Source organism: Hetaerina americana, unplaced genomic scaffold (genome assembly GCF_022747635.1).
Source record: "Hetaerina americana unplaced genomic scaffold, ioHetAmer1.1.p SCAF_4, whole genome shotgun sequence".
In the NCBI taxonomy this organism is placed as follows: Eukaryota; Metazoa; Arthropoda; class Insecta; order Odonata; family Calopterygidae; genus Hetaerina; species Hetaerina americana.
The window spans coordinates 102,434,721-102,451,018 of record NW_027286985.1 but is presented as its reverse complement, the minus strand read 5'-3'; the positions used below and the strand labels follow the sequence as shown (position 1 = coordinate 102,451,018).

Here is a 16,298-nt window from a genome sequence, read left to right as displayed (position 1 = left end):
ATGAAGAAAAACTTTGTATAATGACTAAAATAGGAAAAATTATTAGCTTCTTGTATTTCAAAGAGTGAGAAACAGTGCTTTAATGACCACAACTTTAGCTGACCCATTGCTCTCCTTGAGGAAGCATTTAAGTAGAATTTTCAATTGATCATACTTTGAAAACATGAGCCCAATGATAACTTTTCCTAAAATGAAGCTCTGATTATTTTGCTTCTTCTTCCATTGGAATTGAATTTTTTTCCCATTGGGTCCCATCCTTTAACACACCCAAAGTGAAAGCATTTACCAAGAGATAGTAAATATGGATGTAAAAATTGGATTTTAGATAATACATTATGCTGCTATTTGATTTTTTCGACTTGAAATTACATAAAAACTTTCAGACCTTCACATCCAGTTGGGTTTGGTGCCTGAAGATTCCAGAAAAGGGGTTTGCATTCATTACATATTCTTCCTTGCACATGTTCCTTGCATTGGCATAGCTCTCCAGGAGGTAAGGACCCACAGCCAGTGAATGACTCTACAACCCCAGATGGATCACAATTGCATTCTGAAAAGTGAGCAGTTTTTGAGGTTGTCAAAAAATTATCCCTGAATGAAGCAACATAAAATGCACAAAAAAGACAAAAGTAATAAAAGTCCAAATATTGGTGCAAAATAGTAAAAGAGGCATCATACAAAAATATATATGCAGGAATCCTGAAAAATTATACATAAACAGAGAAAAATGCACATATTGATCATTATTACATACATATAGGTCATATTTAACATAAAAATATTAAACACACATATGTTATAATTCATCATTAATAAATTTAGAGGGCTGAAATACTTTTTCCCTGTTAGGAATATTTTTGCCTTTTGTTTTTATTTGCCTTTTAACAGAGTCATATCTGCTACACCTGTGAATTTCTGAGGTAATTTATTGTAAAGGTTTAGTCTCATTGACTTTGGCCCAAGGCTTGCAGGTTTGGTTCAATTGAATTTGATATACAGGTCTGACTGGGATCAGGGGACTGGTAGTTAGAATTTGCCTGGAAGGCTGATAAGTGTTGTTTCATTATGTCACTTTGAAAAGAATGCAAAGTATTTCCTGGCCCATGAGATACACTTTTCTTACAGCAAAATGTGGTACAAAATTAGCCTGCATCATATGGGTGCACAGGTATAACTTTGACCTATTAGCAAAAGCCGATTCGCTGGAAAAATATTCAGAAAGAATTTTTTCCCACATCAGGCATAGAAAATGGTTGCCTTTATTACAAATTTTTATAATCACTGTTTTGAGTCAGCTGAGGGCAAGAGTTTTTAAATATTTTATTGAAAGAACTTCCTAAGCAATGAAAAATGCATTGCCTGCGATTTTTCATCATTCAGTTTCAGATTATTTTCTTTACACCAGTGTATTGCCAGCTGTAATGCTGATGTACTCTTCAAAGTTAATTTGATGAAGGAGGTTGCAGACACTAATTTATTGGCATCATCAGCATATAAAATTTGTTTCATTCCATTTACTTCCATTAAAAGTGTGGGCAAGTCATAAAAACTGTGTTTTCCCATCGATACTTTGCACGTTATCATTACCAAAATGTTCAGATGATGGAAAAAATGACGATGCGCATTATGTAATGAAAATTGAAATATTTCAAACATTTACATACCTATGTACACAACAATTTAAGGAAGAGTCTCGCTAAAATAAATTAGTCTGGAAGCATGCCTTTCTAATAGCATTCCACTTTATACAGATGCGCAGCATCAATACACCTTCAAGATAACTATGAAGGCCTGGGCACGTGGTATCTATACAAATTCATGATAACTACAGAATTCTAGGTGCGCGTTATACATAAGGTGAGTGTTATCAATGGGAAAATATGGTTATTTAAATATAAATTTGAAAGAGGACAGGACCAAGATTGGAGCTCTGAGGCATTCCTTAACTGTTAGTGATGGCATGTTTACAATTTTTTAATATGACTGAGTCCATAGCCTGAGTACCCCTCTTATTCCACAACACTGCATTTTTTTTAACAAGAATGCAATAATGTATAAGAAAAGGCCTATTATCTCCTGTTCATTATCAAGAGAGGTCAAAATGAAGTTGATAGTCTCAAAAGAGGTGAAATGGTGGGCCTATTTTTAATGAACCTATGTTTATGACATGACAATATTATTTTTACAAAAGTGATGCAAGAGTCTATTTATGACTCTTATGTTAATACTTCAAAATATCATTTTCTTCAGCATATACCTTTGACAGCCTGTTCATTTATACAAGTTCATTCCAGGTAAATTAGTGAGGATAATTCAGGAAAAAGAAAGCATTCTGAATGATTAGTTTTACCTCAACAGAACGACTCATTAATTATTCTAAAAAACGAACCTTCACAGATTGGAAAGTTGTAGAAGCCCTCCTTGCAACTATCACAATTGATTCCATCAAAGTTCGGTTTGCACTGGCACTTGCCCTCATTGTCACATGACACTCCAATGGCTCCATGATGATGGCAGTTACAACCTGGAAGAAGCATGTATGAACAGTTACTATAATAAATAACCCTCTCATAATTTCATTTGATAAAAATTTCCTAAGATCAACTAAGTTAAGCTTAATGACTTTAATTGTGACTCCTTTCAACAGTAATCAATATTGAGATTCCATGCCATCTCATAATTTTGGGCATATGACCACTATTTGATCCTGGAATACCATTCAATATCCTCTTTGTACAAAAAGCATTCCATTCTTGTTTCTTTCTGACAAATCTTTAATATTTTGAAGAATAAACAAGAAATAGAATGCAAAATGCTTCACTAGCATAAAATAGTAACATGTAAAGCCTATATGGATTATATATCAATGAAAAGTAAGTATGCAATCAATAAAAATAAATTTCTTGAAGGTGGACTAAGATATTTCTCTATTGGTTGTTGCTGGTTGAAAATCTTTGACAGTGAAATCAATTTACTAAATATGATCCAAGTTAATTTAACCTTTAATTTTAATTAAACCTCTTAAAATTTATAAAAAATTACATATATCTCTTTAATTTACTCCAAATTTTACCATTAGGATTAAATTATAATCTCAGAATTACACATGGGTCCAAAATTTTATCAATTACAACAGAGTTCAAAATCATGAAAATAATCACTGTAAGGATACACCTTAAAATGCCATGGTATCACGGGGTATTCGCAGTTAGGCCCTACAATGAGATACCACATGACAGCTAAATTGTGCTTTCATTTACAATTTTTAACCTGCTAGAAACTGAATATCATATCATTGAAGATGATTTTTTTTAATCATAAAAATAATACTAAAAACCCAGATGACAATTTTTTCACATAGTCTTTGTGATTTTTCAAAACATCAACTTAACAGGTTTATACCAGTCTGGATTGATTAAAATTTCAGAGTTGTACATATTTGCCAGTCAAAAAATCCAACTGCTCCTGATAATAATTTAAAATGGGACAACTTAGAAAGTACTCTTAGACCCTTGACTCAACAATGCTCTCATTATATTCAGTAACAACATCACAATACTACAATATTGTGGCCATTGTAAGGGGTAAATATTTACATAGGTGTCCATGTAATGATTTAATTATAAACACTATAAAAAATTCATCATTGTTTAAGAAATTCATTTAAGTGCACCTTACAACTAATGCCAAACATTTAATCAGAAATTATGGCGTCTAGGGCAGAAGTGAAACTGAAAGATTGTCTTTCATGGCCACCAAAAAATTTGTTGTTGAAAACTATAGTTGTAGCCACACAGTACAGTCAACTATTTTGGACCAAGTGACAAATGCAATTCTGTAATAAAAATTAAAACCTTCAAGTATGAAAATTATGACAACCACATTCTTTAAATACCAAGGCACTTATTTCTATACATTTTTTAAAGAACTTTCCCAAGATGTCGTCAACTCTGTTTTATTTGACATTTTAGGGATACAATTGATCATTTTAACAATGCAAAATTATTTATTTTAATGAAATAATTCTTTCTACTTATGGATTTAGTAAAATGGTAATGCGTTTTGAACTTAAGCAGGCTAAACTGGCTGTTACTTTTGATGTTCTTCTTAGGATTAAAAACAAGTAAGATGCATCCCTGCATACTGAAATTACATTAAAACATTCCAAAAACTTGAAAGTGAAAAAAATGAAATGAATGGTATTTCACAAAATTTTAATAAATACAGATACTTAAAAGGGAAGGGAAAATGAATAAAAACCAATGATCACCAAAAAGGTAGAGGAGATGAAGATTTCAACAAAAAACAACTAGATCATGCAAGAGGTCAAAAATTTCTAGGCTCAGAGGTAGGACTGGCAAAGTGAAAATGAAAAAATATAATAACTAACATGAAAAAAACACCCAAACTTTTGGATAAATTTTGGTTGTTAGGTAGAAATTGAAATTGGAACTAAGAAAGAGGGTGAGTTTTCGTTTATGGATTTGAGATATAGATATTACTGGCAAAAGTTGAGGAAAGTATGACAAGTTTTGCAATGCTAAATTGAAGAAGAATTTTAACCTTCAGATTGATGGACAGAGGGAAATGCAAGTGCTGAAAACCAAACAAGACAAGAAGAGAATTAGAATGGGACAAGGGCTGAGAAAGGTATTTCTTTAAAGATATGTGCTGGTGACCATGATAATGGGAGGGGAACAAGGTGACAAACATGGTTTATTAATTGAAAGAGGATATAGAGCAATGACAAGGAGGGGGGGTACGAGGAAGAGAACTGAAGAAGCACCAGGAGCCTAGAGCAACAGACAGCTCATGATGAAACTTTGCACTGAAAGAGAGTGAGAGTGAAACTATATCTTACCAAGACATTCGGGGTATTGAAAGTAACCAGGACTACATTGATCGCATGTTCTTTCAGCAAAATTTGGAAGGCAGGGGCAACGGCCGGATGCATCACACACAGAGGAAGCACTTCCTTGAGTACTACAGTCACAAGGTCGACAATCAGGGTAGCCAAAGAAACCAGGAAGACATTGATCACACCGTGGTCCTCCATATCCATCTCGGCACAAGCAATTTCCATTCTCTTTCCCACATACTCCAGGCAGAGTACCTCTTGCATCACAGTTACAGTCTGGAGAGTGAGAGAAAAGTTAAAAATAAAGTTACCATAACCACTTCATCCCTCCAAAATCATCTTTACTGTCCCAACATTTACTGTTTCAGCTAAACGGTAGAGGACCACATCAACAACCTCAAAAGAAAGTCATTTTGCTCCTCATGCATTTCTTTGGAGCTATTTTAAAACTTTTAATGAGTTATTAGACCATGCATGGTTGGATTTCAAAAAGTCTTGGTTTTATTTCTTAAATTATTAGAAGGTAATCTATTATATACATATTATAAGGTAATCTACCTTTAGTGGTAGTTTACCTATTATAACAATAATATACATCTATTCTCTCTGGAGCTGGAAAAGAGGTCATGACTACCAAATAAATGGACACAACTACCAAATAAATATTTTGTGACTCCTAACAAAACACAAACTCCAGCAACCTAATCTACATTAGGTCCCTCTTCATCTCTGAGTACTTCCTTCCTCCCTTCATCCTGTCCAACAGCCCTATTCTGTCCCTGTCCTTTCCTTGTTTGCCTAACATTCTCCCCTCTATTACAGTCTTCAACATCCCACTGCCGATCAATACCCCCTTTATTCACTTTTCCTGCCTCCATAGGCTTTCTCCCAACAAACCCCTCTCTTTGCCCACCATGCCAAGTGCTTCCTCATTTGTTTTCTTCTCTGTCCATTTAACCTTCTCTATTCTTCTCCACACCCACATTTCAAAAGCCTCCAATCTACATCTATCATCCTGCTTCAATGACCATGTTTCCACTCCATACATAACTGCACCGCATATCAAAGTTTTGACGAGACCTTTCTTAACAACCTTATCTAACAACACACTCATTTCTTACCATATGTAATGTACCAAGTCTTTTCTTAATACCCTTACTCAAGGTCCCTGTCATCAACTCCCTCCTTCTTGTGAAAGCCTCTTTTCATACTGCAATTCTTCTCCTTATGTCTCTACATACTAATTTTACTGTGTTGGTCCAAAACACTTCTGAGATACATAAACTGTTCTACCTGCTTTAGTTTTTGCCCTACTATTTTAATGCTTAGCTTAGCCTTTTTCCTTCTGGAAAATTGCATAACCTTTGTTTTATTAATATTGATTCACATGCCAATTCCGTCGCACTGAATTTCCAATTCACTCATCAATGCTTGCAACCCCTTGGCTGACTGACATACTAAAGCTTGATCATCAGCAAACCTAACTTGCTTTATGAATTCCCCGCCGGCTTTCATTCCTACCTCCAGTTCTTCCCATGCCTCTTTAATCATTTCCTCCTCATAAACGCTGAGCAGTAATGTGAAAATCTGCCTTTAAAATTGTTGCATTTTGACTAGAATAGAATTCACTTACATGTGCACTCTGGGTAGTTAAAGTAGCCATCCCGGCATTCTTTACAACTTCTTCCACCAAAGTTGCTCCTACAAGGGCACTGACCATCCTCTTTGCTGCACACGTCTGACAGAGAGCCGACAGGATGGCACTCACACGCTATTAAGGAAAAAGTACAAAGAATTAGTGAAAAGATCACAATGAACATATCTTCAGTTCAGTCAACTGACTTGAAAGTACAGCAAACTCCCGACTATTTATACTAATGAATGTACAATGTAGCAGTGATAGCCAAAAAACATTGATAACTGAAATACATGGAAAATATGGTTGTTATATAAACGGATATATATATATATATATATATATATATATACATATATATATATATATATGTATATATATATGTATATATATATATATATATATATATATATATATATATATATATATATATATATATATATATATATATATATATATATATATATATATATATATATATATATATATATGTATATATATATGTATATATATGTATATATATATATATACTCATATATACAGAAACATATATAAGGAAAAGGGATAGGAACACGTATAAAGGACGAACACAATAGAGGTGGGGAAGGCGGAATAGAACGGATCACAAGAGGGGTTTCCATATATATATATATATATATATGGAAACCCCTTCTTCATTCCCTGTGATTAATTTGAGGTTTTATAGGTTTTAAAATAAATATTTCCCAACTTTCAGCCATTTTTTAAGGGTGAAACTATAGATTTACAAAAACGCGAAACTATCATCTATCATAAAGTGAACAGAAGAACATATTTTTCTCAGAGAGCTAATCCAGTCATGTAGCCATAAAACAACAAATGATTGGCAAAGGAAAAATTTAAAAAATGGATCGCTCATATGAATTTATATTTTTCATATGGTATTGATTAAAATAATACAGCACAAATAGTTAACGACTAATTTGTTGCTTAGCAAAGCTATGTATTTGCTTGCCTTAAAGGAGAATATGGAATTATTAGAGCTAATGGCTGTAAGGGAAACAATTTAAAAAGTATGGATGGTACAAATATGTTCCAATTAAAACATTAAATACTATAGACAACGTTTTGTTTTGTGAAATTAAAAACTTTCACGAAAGTGGTGGTATTTCAAACTTGGATTTAAAAAAAAATTATAATGAAGTTTCAAAACATTTAACTATCTTTACAATTGTAATTTTACGAAAATTTCAAGGTGCTGGGAAGAGAGTAGAATGGATAATTTGTAACATGAATAATCAGCATATGCATGATCAAGAGTTTATGGTGAGTATTACCAATGAAGCAAATAAAAACCATATAAATCAACCAGAAGGTTGATTTTGATATGTGAGGTTAAATTTTACAACAAATTAAAATTAGAAACAGAGCAATTCAACTAGTTGTGAATTGGAAAAAGGCAATGCCTCAGGTACCTATTAGTAAATTTCATTCTTAAACACATTGAGAGATATAGTAAGACAGTAAAAGGCCTAATGATTAGTATGTATGACTACCTAATGTTTATGTTTTTGAAGAAATAGCAATAACAGATGGGGAATGACAAGAGTACCAAGAATTGACTCGGAATTTTGGATGGCTCCCATGGGTGATAGATATCCTAAATGGGTTTTCCATTTAATGCATCAAACAACAACATGTATCTCAATAACAGCTAATTTAGAATGGCTGAAATACTATCTCAATTTTATTGAGCACTTTTTCCTACACAGTGTTTAGAAAAATATATCATACATTGTGTGTTAAACCACATATTTTCAAAACAGATTAAGCTTAAATGGCAATGGCATTGAGTCAATCTGACAGCAAAAAACTCCATATTCTTCTACTCATACTTTCCATACATACATTGTACCATAATTTTAATTGTAGAATGAAATATTTCATTAGTGGTGGAAGTGAAAAAATTACTAGTTACTCTCCACATTCATACAATGGGAAATAACATTACAACAGAGTAAAGGCCAAAATACATTTTCCAAACTTACATGTGCAAATGGAGAAGTTGTAGAAGCCATCAGCACAGCTGTCGCAGTATTTTCCTGCATAGTTCTGTCTGCAGGGACACTGTCCCCCATCAGCCTCACAGTGGAAACCTCTTGTTCCATTCAGGTGGCAGTCACAAGGACGACAGTCAGGATAACCAAAATAGCCAAAGCTGCAACTGTCACAATTAGGGGGTGTGAACTCTGGCTTGCACTCACATTGCCCTGAACCCTCAGCACAATTGTTGGTGGAGTAGAAGTAGTTACACTGGCAAGCTGTGAAATGATGATGGCAGAGGAAGAGAAAAGCAAGCATTTATCAAAACATGCTCAAAGGGAGGAACATAATTAACCATATCCAAAATGCATTCACTTAAATGAAATGAAATTAGCAATAAGTATTACAATTTTGAAGATATGAAACATAATAAATCAGCCCCATGAATCTGCCCTTCCCTAGAACTAAATTTAAATTTTTGAACCCATTTGACCAATGGTTTCCTGGATCCACTTTTTATTTTACTTCACAGTAAGTTGCGGATTCCTTTGAATCTTAGTTTCCCCTTTTATCAAGAACATTAGATAACTAATAAAGAATTTTTCATGCACAGTAAGTACAGTATGCTTTAGGTTTTAAGATACAAACATCATGGTTAGTCTTTAAAAATGTTCCGAATACATGTCTCTTTGCCAATTTGTGTACTAAAATATCACAAAAACACTAATACAATGGGTTATCGCAAACACTTAAAACATTCAGTCAATCAGTGTGTTAGTAAAACACCATTAAGTCCCTGACATTATGTTCATCACAATCACTAGAGTTTAATACATGGAACTCCAGTTATACAAGCAACACAAATAATAAACAGACAAATGGAAACAACATGTTATTCTAAAATTTTAACATCCACAGGTGCTTATATATGTTAGGAGTTAAACTAATGATAAACAATTTAAGAAAAAAATCACTCAATGGACAAATAGGGGAAAACATTGCTACATTTTACACAAAATATTTTTCAGTTAGTTCACTTGTTGTGGTTCAGTATTTGGCGGTTTTCTAATTGCAAATTTTTCAAGCAGCTAATTGTTGTTCTTTAGGCAGAATGTAATCATTTCTCTAATGCTTGTTAGCATCTCTTCCATACTGCTCCATAAGAGTTGTCGATCTGTTTCATAGAATACACAGTCCTCCACTCTATGTTCTGCTGTGTCTTCTTTTCCACAGTTACACAGAGGGGTAAAACATTTCCCTATGAGGTGTAAGTAGGAGTTGAAGTTCCCATGTCCAGTTAACACTGGTGTGCTTGCTGAGGAGTGTTTAATATTTAATTTTATCCTGTCATCTATGCCCGGAAATATATGGAGCGTTTTCCTTCCCTTTTCTGCTCTGTTCCATTCGTCGTTCCATTCTCTATGTGTTTCCTGTCTCAATAAGCTTTTTAATCTTGATCTTTGTACTGCATTTTCTGCATCTAACAAGAGGCTGAAATACTCTATATATTTTTTCCTCCATTTGTTTAGAGCAATTCTTTCCCAAATTCGGTATTTTAGAGATGGAGTTGCAGCCACTATACAGAGTGCATCGCAGCTCATGGTGGAATATCTGTTGCACATTGCTATCAAGCAGGCACACTGTGTCTCCTTTAGCTTTCTCTTGAATCTTGCGAGATTGACTCTGTGGGACCAAATTTCGCACCCATAAGTGGCAATGGGTATTACTACTCCCTCATAGATGTTTTCCATCGGTTTGAGGCCATATGTACAACGGCAAAGCCTTCTTATGGCACCAAAGATTGTCTTAACCTTCGAGCAAGTGTAGTTCACATGAGGTAGAAAGGTAAGTTTATTGTCTATGTGTATGCCTAGATATTTAAAAGTCTTCATTCTCTTTAGCTGTTTCCCATTGATTTTACATGCACGGTTTCTTAATATATATGCTCCTGGGTCATGTATTGGCTTTTTTCTACTAACACTGGAAAGGTACACGTTCGTCAATTACACTTTCGTTTGTCATTGTTTCCTATGTGCCAATTGCACACACATTGTCGCTGAAGGGGTGGACGTTGTCGCACCGAAGCAGCATTTAAACGAAGGGCAAACGCCCAGTCAATAGGGATTCTGGTCTGGTATTGGCTTTTTTCTATGGATATCTTCAGTTTGTTACTATTTGCCCAGGGTTCTACCTTCCCATGGACTACAAAACTCAACAATGTGCAAGGGTTTGTGAGTTCCATTGACCCCTAAAACTATATTGGTAGGGTCAACCACAGATTGAAGGTAGGCCAGTCAAAAGGTAGTCTGCACAGCATCTGTTCTGTAGTGAGGTGACTGCATGGTGTTTGACTCCAGTGAGATGGCCATCTCAGAGTTGGTGCCACATTAAAATCAATATTGAGAAAGTTATGGGAATTAACCTCAATAGTCATCCCAATACTGAATATGGACAGACACAGAGCAAAAATGAATCCTGGCAACTATGGGAATCTGCCCACTGAGTTGGATGTGGTGCCTGGCAGTATGGAAGGTACATCCCTACAGCCTTGAGTAATACTAAGTTGAAAGCAGAGGAAAATAAGCTCCAGAAGAAAACTAAAATGGTTAGTACATGTGCATGGAATATTAGGAAGATGTTGAGGACAGGAAAGCTACAAAACATCAAGAGAGAAAGAAGGGATTACCACAGTGATAGCTGTAGAGTAATTAATATTGGGGGAAGTCGAGTCAACATGGGATGACATTCAATAGTAAACTGAGGAGAAGGGTTGTAAATATAGAGCATGTGAGTGATAAAATTATACAGGCAAAGTTCTTACTAAGTGACTAGACGACTAGATACTACTAAGAAAGTAGACCTTACTACTGTAGTGGTGATCCAGGTGAATATACCAACAAGTGGTCACTAGGAGGAAGAAACGGACAGTTTGTCTGATACATTAGAAGAAATATTAGAAGAAGTGTTAGGAAAGAAGCTGCTAATAGTCATGTGAGATTGTAATGCAGTGGTAGGTGAAAGGAGGGATGGAAGAGGATTTGGAGAGTATGGTTTAGGAATTAGAAATGGTCACAGAGAGGAAGCAGTGCAGTTCTACTGAAGGATGGGTATGATAATATTTTACACCTGGAATGAACATCATGAAACTTGTGGCAAAAAGGAACTGGCCTCCTATCTCACATGCGAATTTCACATGGAATAGGGTTAAACATTAGGTTATATTGCTCTGTAATTTGTTTGATCTGATGCTGCAATTTATGATTATCTTCTGACACAGTTTCTTTGGTTATACATGTTATGACCATGGAAGGGAAAACAGAGTTACCAGCAACAAATATACTAACACAAAAGAGCCACATTCTCGGTCAACTCTAATGAACTGCAAACATTCTAACATACTAATTTCTGCTGGGCTCCTATGCTTAATGATTATAGTACAGGAAGCAGAGTGTTCTGGTTCAATTTCTCCCTGCATTGTGGTACTGAAAAGCAGTTTCTTTCATTTACAAAAATAAATAACTTATTTGATTACCAAGTAACTGAATTTGCTGTCATTTTCTTGTTAAACTAATAAAAATACAAATCCATGCAGAGGCAACATTCTTCGTTAGCATAAAAGAGTTCTGGCTGCCAAAGACAAATAAAAAAATACAGAATGAAGAAAAATAAAGATCAAAATAGTGAAGTGTGCTTACGTTCACACACATGTGGATCTTCTAATGATCTCCCAAATGGACGGAAGAAGCCTGGCTTGCAGCGATCGCAATTGTTGCCCTCCGTATGATCACGGCAATTTTTGCACACCCCGCCTCCTTCATACTTCCCATGGATGTCCAATGAAAGCCTCTTCTCATCGATCTCCGGATCATACTCACACTCATCACTGTGGCCAAAGCAGTTGCAAGCTGTATTAAAAAAAAGAATATTTCAATGTATGTGTGCATTCAAACAGGTGATTGAATTCCATGAAAAAATAACTACTATTTATGGCAGAAAAATTTCAATTGAAAATATTTTCTTTGTTATCAGAATACCAAAATAACATTGTGGAGTTTCCATTTAATGGAAGAAACACCCACAGTGCTAGGAATAAATCCAAAAATGTTGCCATAATAATTAAAAATTAAATAATTAAATAATTAAAAGATTATCTTCAAACTTCTAATTTTTTAGACAGTGTGTTGACCATACAGGTACATCAATACAGTGTTGATGGTGCATTTAAATAATAATAATCTCATTTAATGATTAAAGCTCTGAAAATACCAATAGGAGGATATATTTTGGATTCATTATGAAAAATCAATGGATATATCAACTGTGTAATACAGTAATTAGTTTCATTTATAAAATTCTATTAATTTTTTGATGCAATGGAAGGTAACCCCAGCAACTATAAATTGTCTTGACATCATGCATTGTTCAAAGTTAAAATTAAATATTTTCAAGACAAGTGCTCAGTTACCAACCAATAGTCCTCAACTAATGGCTTAATAGACAGAGTAAATTCAATCTCAAGAGTATAGTTCAGAGGTGTTGAGTAATAACGATGCTAGTACATATTTAGCATTGCTTCAAAATTTAACAACTGAGTTCAATCAGGCAAAAAGGGAATCAAGCCAATCAAAAGAACTCAATTAATGGTGAGAATGCAAATTTTCAAATACACCAAAATCTAATCTACTTGTATATGGATGGATAACTTGTGAACAAAGAGAAATTATGCTGATCAGTTCAAACAACCCCCATGGGAAGCCAGACGACATGTCAAATATATGGCCACGAGGATCTCATGTGGCAATAGGCAAAGAAAGAAGAAAATGCATGACTAAATCTTTTCCATTTGGCAAAAAAAGACAAAAAAATCGATTATAACAACAACATTGATAACTCACGTTCACAATTGAATGGCTCAAAGCTATTGGACTGCCTCCAAGCCTTCTGCACATAGCCATCACAACAGCGCTCACACTGTGAGCCACAAGTGTTGTGCTGGCAGCGACACCTCAATTTGTAAGGGTCATCTGGGTCTGTTATATCACAGAGATCAGCATGGCCATTACATACACAACGGCCACCAATGCTTATGTCCTTTATTGAGTAGAAATACTGCAATAAGAGTAAAAATGGACATGTAAATGATATATTGCATCATTGAAAAATATACATCCATAGCTATGGGCTTTTTTTTGAAGTCATCTTATATATGTAGCAATGGACAACAGTATGGGTGTCAATTATAATCTTTGTTCACTACCTTGCTACAACAGGATTCTTTGCTGCCTCAATAATGGATATCTGAGCTGGCGAAACAATAGATATCTTATTAACCACAGCAATGGAGTCTAGAGTAATTACTCAAATATAAACATACCTAATTTAATCATCAATAAAAGCTTTGGTTAAAAAGTATCCCGTAAATCTATTTCTATTATATTGACCATTTATTTTAAATGTATATTACATAGGCATTGGGATTCAAATGAATTTATCATTTATTTACCACTGTTTCATGAACTACAAATGTTATGAATACATAGTTATATAGCCTTTGTAAACAGGGAAAGTGTATTGCATATATATAAAATGCAAAAAATTTATCCCTAAAATGATTGTCCTGTTTCATTGTAATTTTAAATCTATTGTCAACAGAAGAAAATTTGAAATAATATACATAATATTTTACATACTTCCCATTTGTGGGCAGTTCCTTGGAGCTCAGAGAAAAATAAAAGAGGGGAAAGATTTTCATCTTTTTGATTTTCATGCCAATTCTATGCAATGTGCTACTAGAATGCATAGATATTTTTCAAAGTAATAATTGTTTCGAAATTTTGGGTACATTTTTATGGTTCTGCGGTTTAATATCATGCAAAAAATAGCCTTTGACTGATTGATATTATTACTTTTATTTAGGGGGTTCTACTGGTAAGGAAAGTATTAATGGTCCAGGGATTAGGTGATTACTATGACATACTCCTGTAATTTGGTAACTTGTATTAAGCCCACCACCACCTTCAGTAAATATGCTTCAAGTCAGACCTCACCCTGAATATGAGCTATTGTGTGTTTATGACACCATCCATACAATGTGTTTAGATGAAGATGTGGTGAATGCACAAAATGTGTGAAGCCACCTTTCCTTCAAGGAAATAGAAAGGAGAGACCAAAAGGCTAGGTGAAAGAGGACATACTCGTCGTGTGACAGTTGGATCCTGACGTGCCACTGACATCAAATGGCCGAGCAATGTCTTGGTCCGCAACAGCCGCAAGCGTACATTTGTGGCCCTCGTCCACTCTTGCAACACCGTGGAGTTGAAGAAGTCATTTGCAGATGGGCGATTGTTCAGCAGTGAGACCACTATCTAAAAATAGAAAAGTTCAGGTTCATTGCAGCATTTTTTTTCTGTCAATCAAAATTAAACATTACTTCAGCAGATTCACACTCTCTTAAAATGATCAATAATGTAAGCATAGTTGGCAGTTGGTGTACAAATATATTAATGAAAGAAACCTGTCTTTGGAAAAGTGATAGACTTAAGCACTATGAGTAAAGATTTTACACTTAAAATGTATTAAATGAACCAAGAACCAAGCATATTGATGAGAGTTTGGAATGTATCCATTTATCACCACAAAATTTACTGCTTTAAAGTGAAGACAGGTATGATTTCTACGCATAAATATACATATACTTGAATATCTATTTGGAGCCAATGATGGTAGTGTAAAAAATGAATGCAATGTGCTGTTAAAAGATAAAACACATAACCCAAATTAATCTTGAATCATGTGCAGTGGTACTCCAGCTGCACTTTCAATACAAATTTTTGCCCAGTGTGTTTGGTTTTCCATACAAATATTCTGTACGTGTAAAGACAATATACCCATATTGTTTTTTGTTTTGAATCTGTTTTCATCTTGTTCATACAGTTAATTTTTAATTTGTCTCAGAGACCCTGATGAACCCCATAACAAGAGAATGAGGGATTCTAATAAAAAATCAGCAATCCACTTTACTATGTTGGCCTGGAGAACTATGAAGGTAAATCAATAAATAAGTTGGAAATATCAGCAAGACAAATGGAGGGGCTGTTACAAACATTTCATTGGGAATGCTTGGAAAATCTACCGTATAGTTCTGACTTAGCCCCCCACATTGATTCTCATCTGTTCGTGCCCCTAAAAAAATCATTTGGGTGGCCGATGTTTTGAAAATGATGCTGCTGTAGACCATAGAGGTCACTCATTGGCTGCAAGCAAAAAACTTCTTTGTTGCTGGCTCATATCAAGGACTTGTAAAGAGATGGGATGATTGTCTGAATGTACAGGGTGAATATGTAGAAAAAGTAAATAAATTTTAGGAAGTTACTTTGTTCTTAATTGCCTCTGCCCAGTTTTGTGAATTATTTATTGACTTACCATGATATCAATGTTTGGAACATAATATTTACCTACTCATTTCTGGGAAACTTGCTGTTCCTTTGCAGCTTCTGAATTCTATGGCCAATGACTACATATTAGGGCATTATATACTAATCTTTCTTTCACTGCAAGGGTAAAACTATCGTCACCCTAGTTATTTATGCTCGATTTGGATTGATTTTTTGCCTTCACATATCATTGAAGCATGGGATATGAGGGATAACCAACCCAAAATTCAAATTAGTCAAGCAATATGTTAAGGCCAATTACCATACCAAGAGTATTTCTACATATTATCTACCCCAAAAAATAAGGAAACATCCCATATTTCCTGGCCCATTTGCCACACTTTTTTAC

General features: G+C 34.6%; 1 protein-coding gene across 1 annotated transcript in view; it reads right to left on the bottom strand.

Annotated features, from left to right (window-relative positions):
• LanA (laminin subunit alpha) overlaps window positions 1-16,298 on the bottom strand; it is a 147,546-nt gene that overhangs the window by 90,947 nt on the left and 40,301 nt on the right. The window contains exons 5-12 of the mRNA XM_071590876.1: window positions 14,711-14,881; window positions 13,412-13,625; window positions 12,212-12,421; window positions 8,522-8,794; window positions 6,492-6,629; window positions 4,862-5,134; window positions 2,390-2,524; window positions 386-550 (exon numbers count right to left, since the gene is read on the bottom strand). Of these exons, the coding sequence (XP_071446977.1) occupies window positions 386-550; window positions 2,390-2,524; window positions 4,862-5,134; window positions 6,492-6,629; window positions 8,522-8,794; window positions 12,212-12,421; window positions 13,412-13,625; window positions 14,711-14,881 (1,579 nt within the window). The remainder of the gene's footprint in view (window positions 1-385; window positions 551-2,389; window positions 2,525-4,861; window positions 5,135-6,491; window positions 6,630-8,521; window positions 8,795-12,211; window positions 12,422-13,411; window positions 13,626-14,710; window positions 14,882-16,298) is intronic.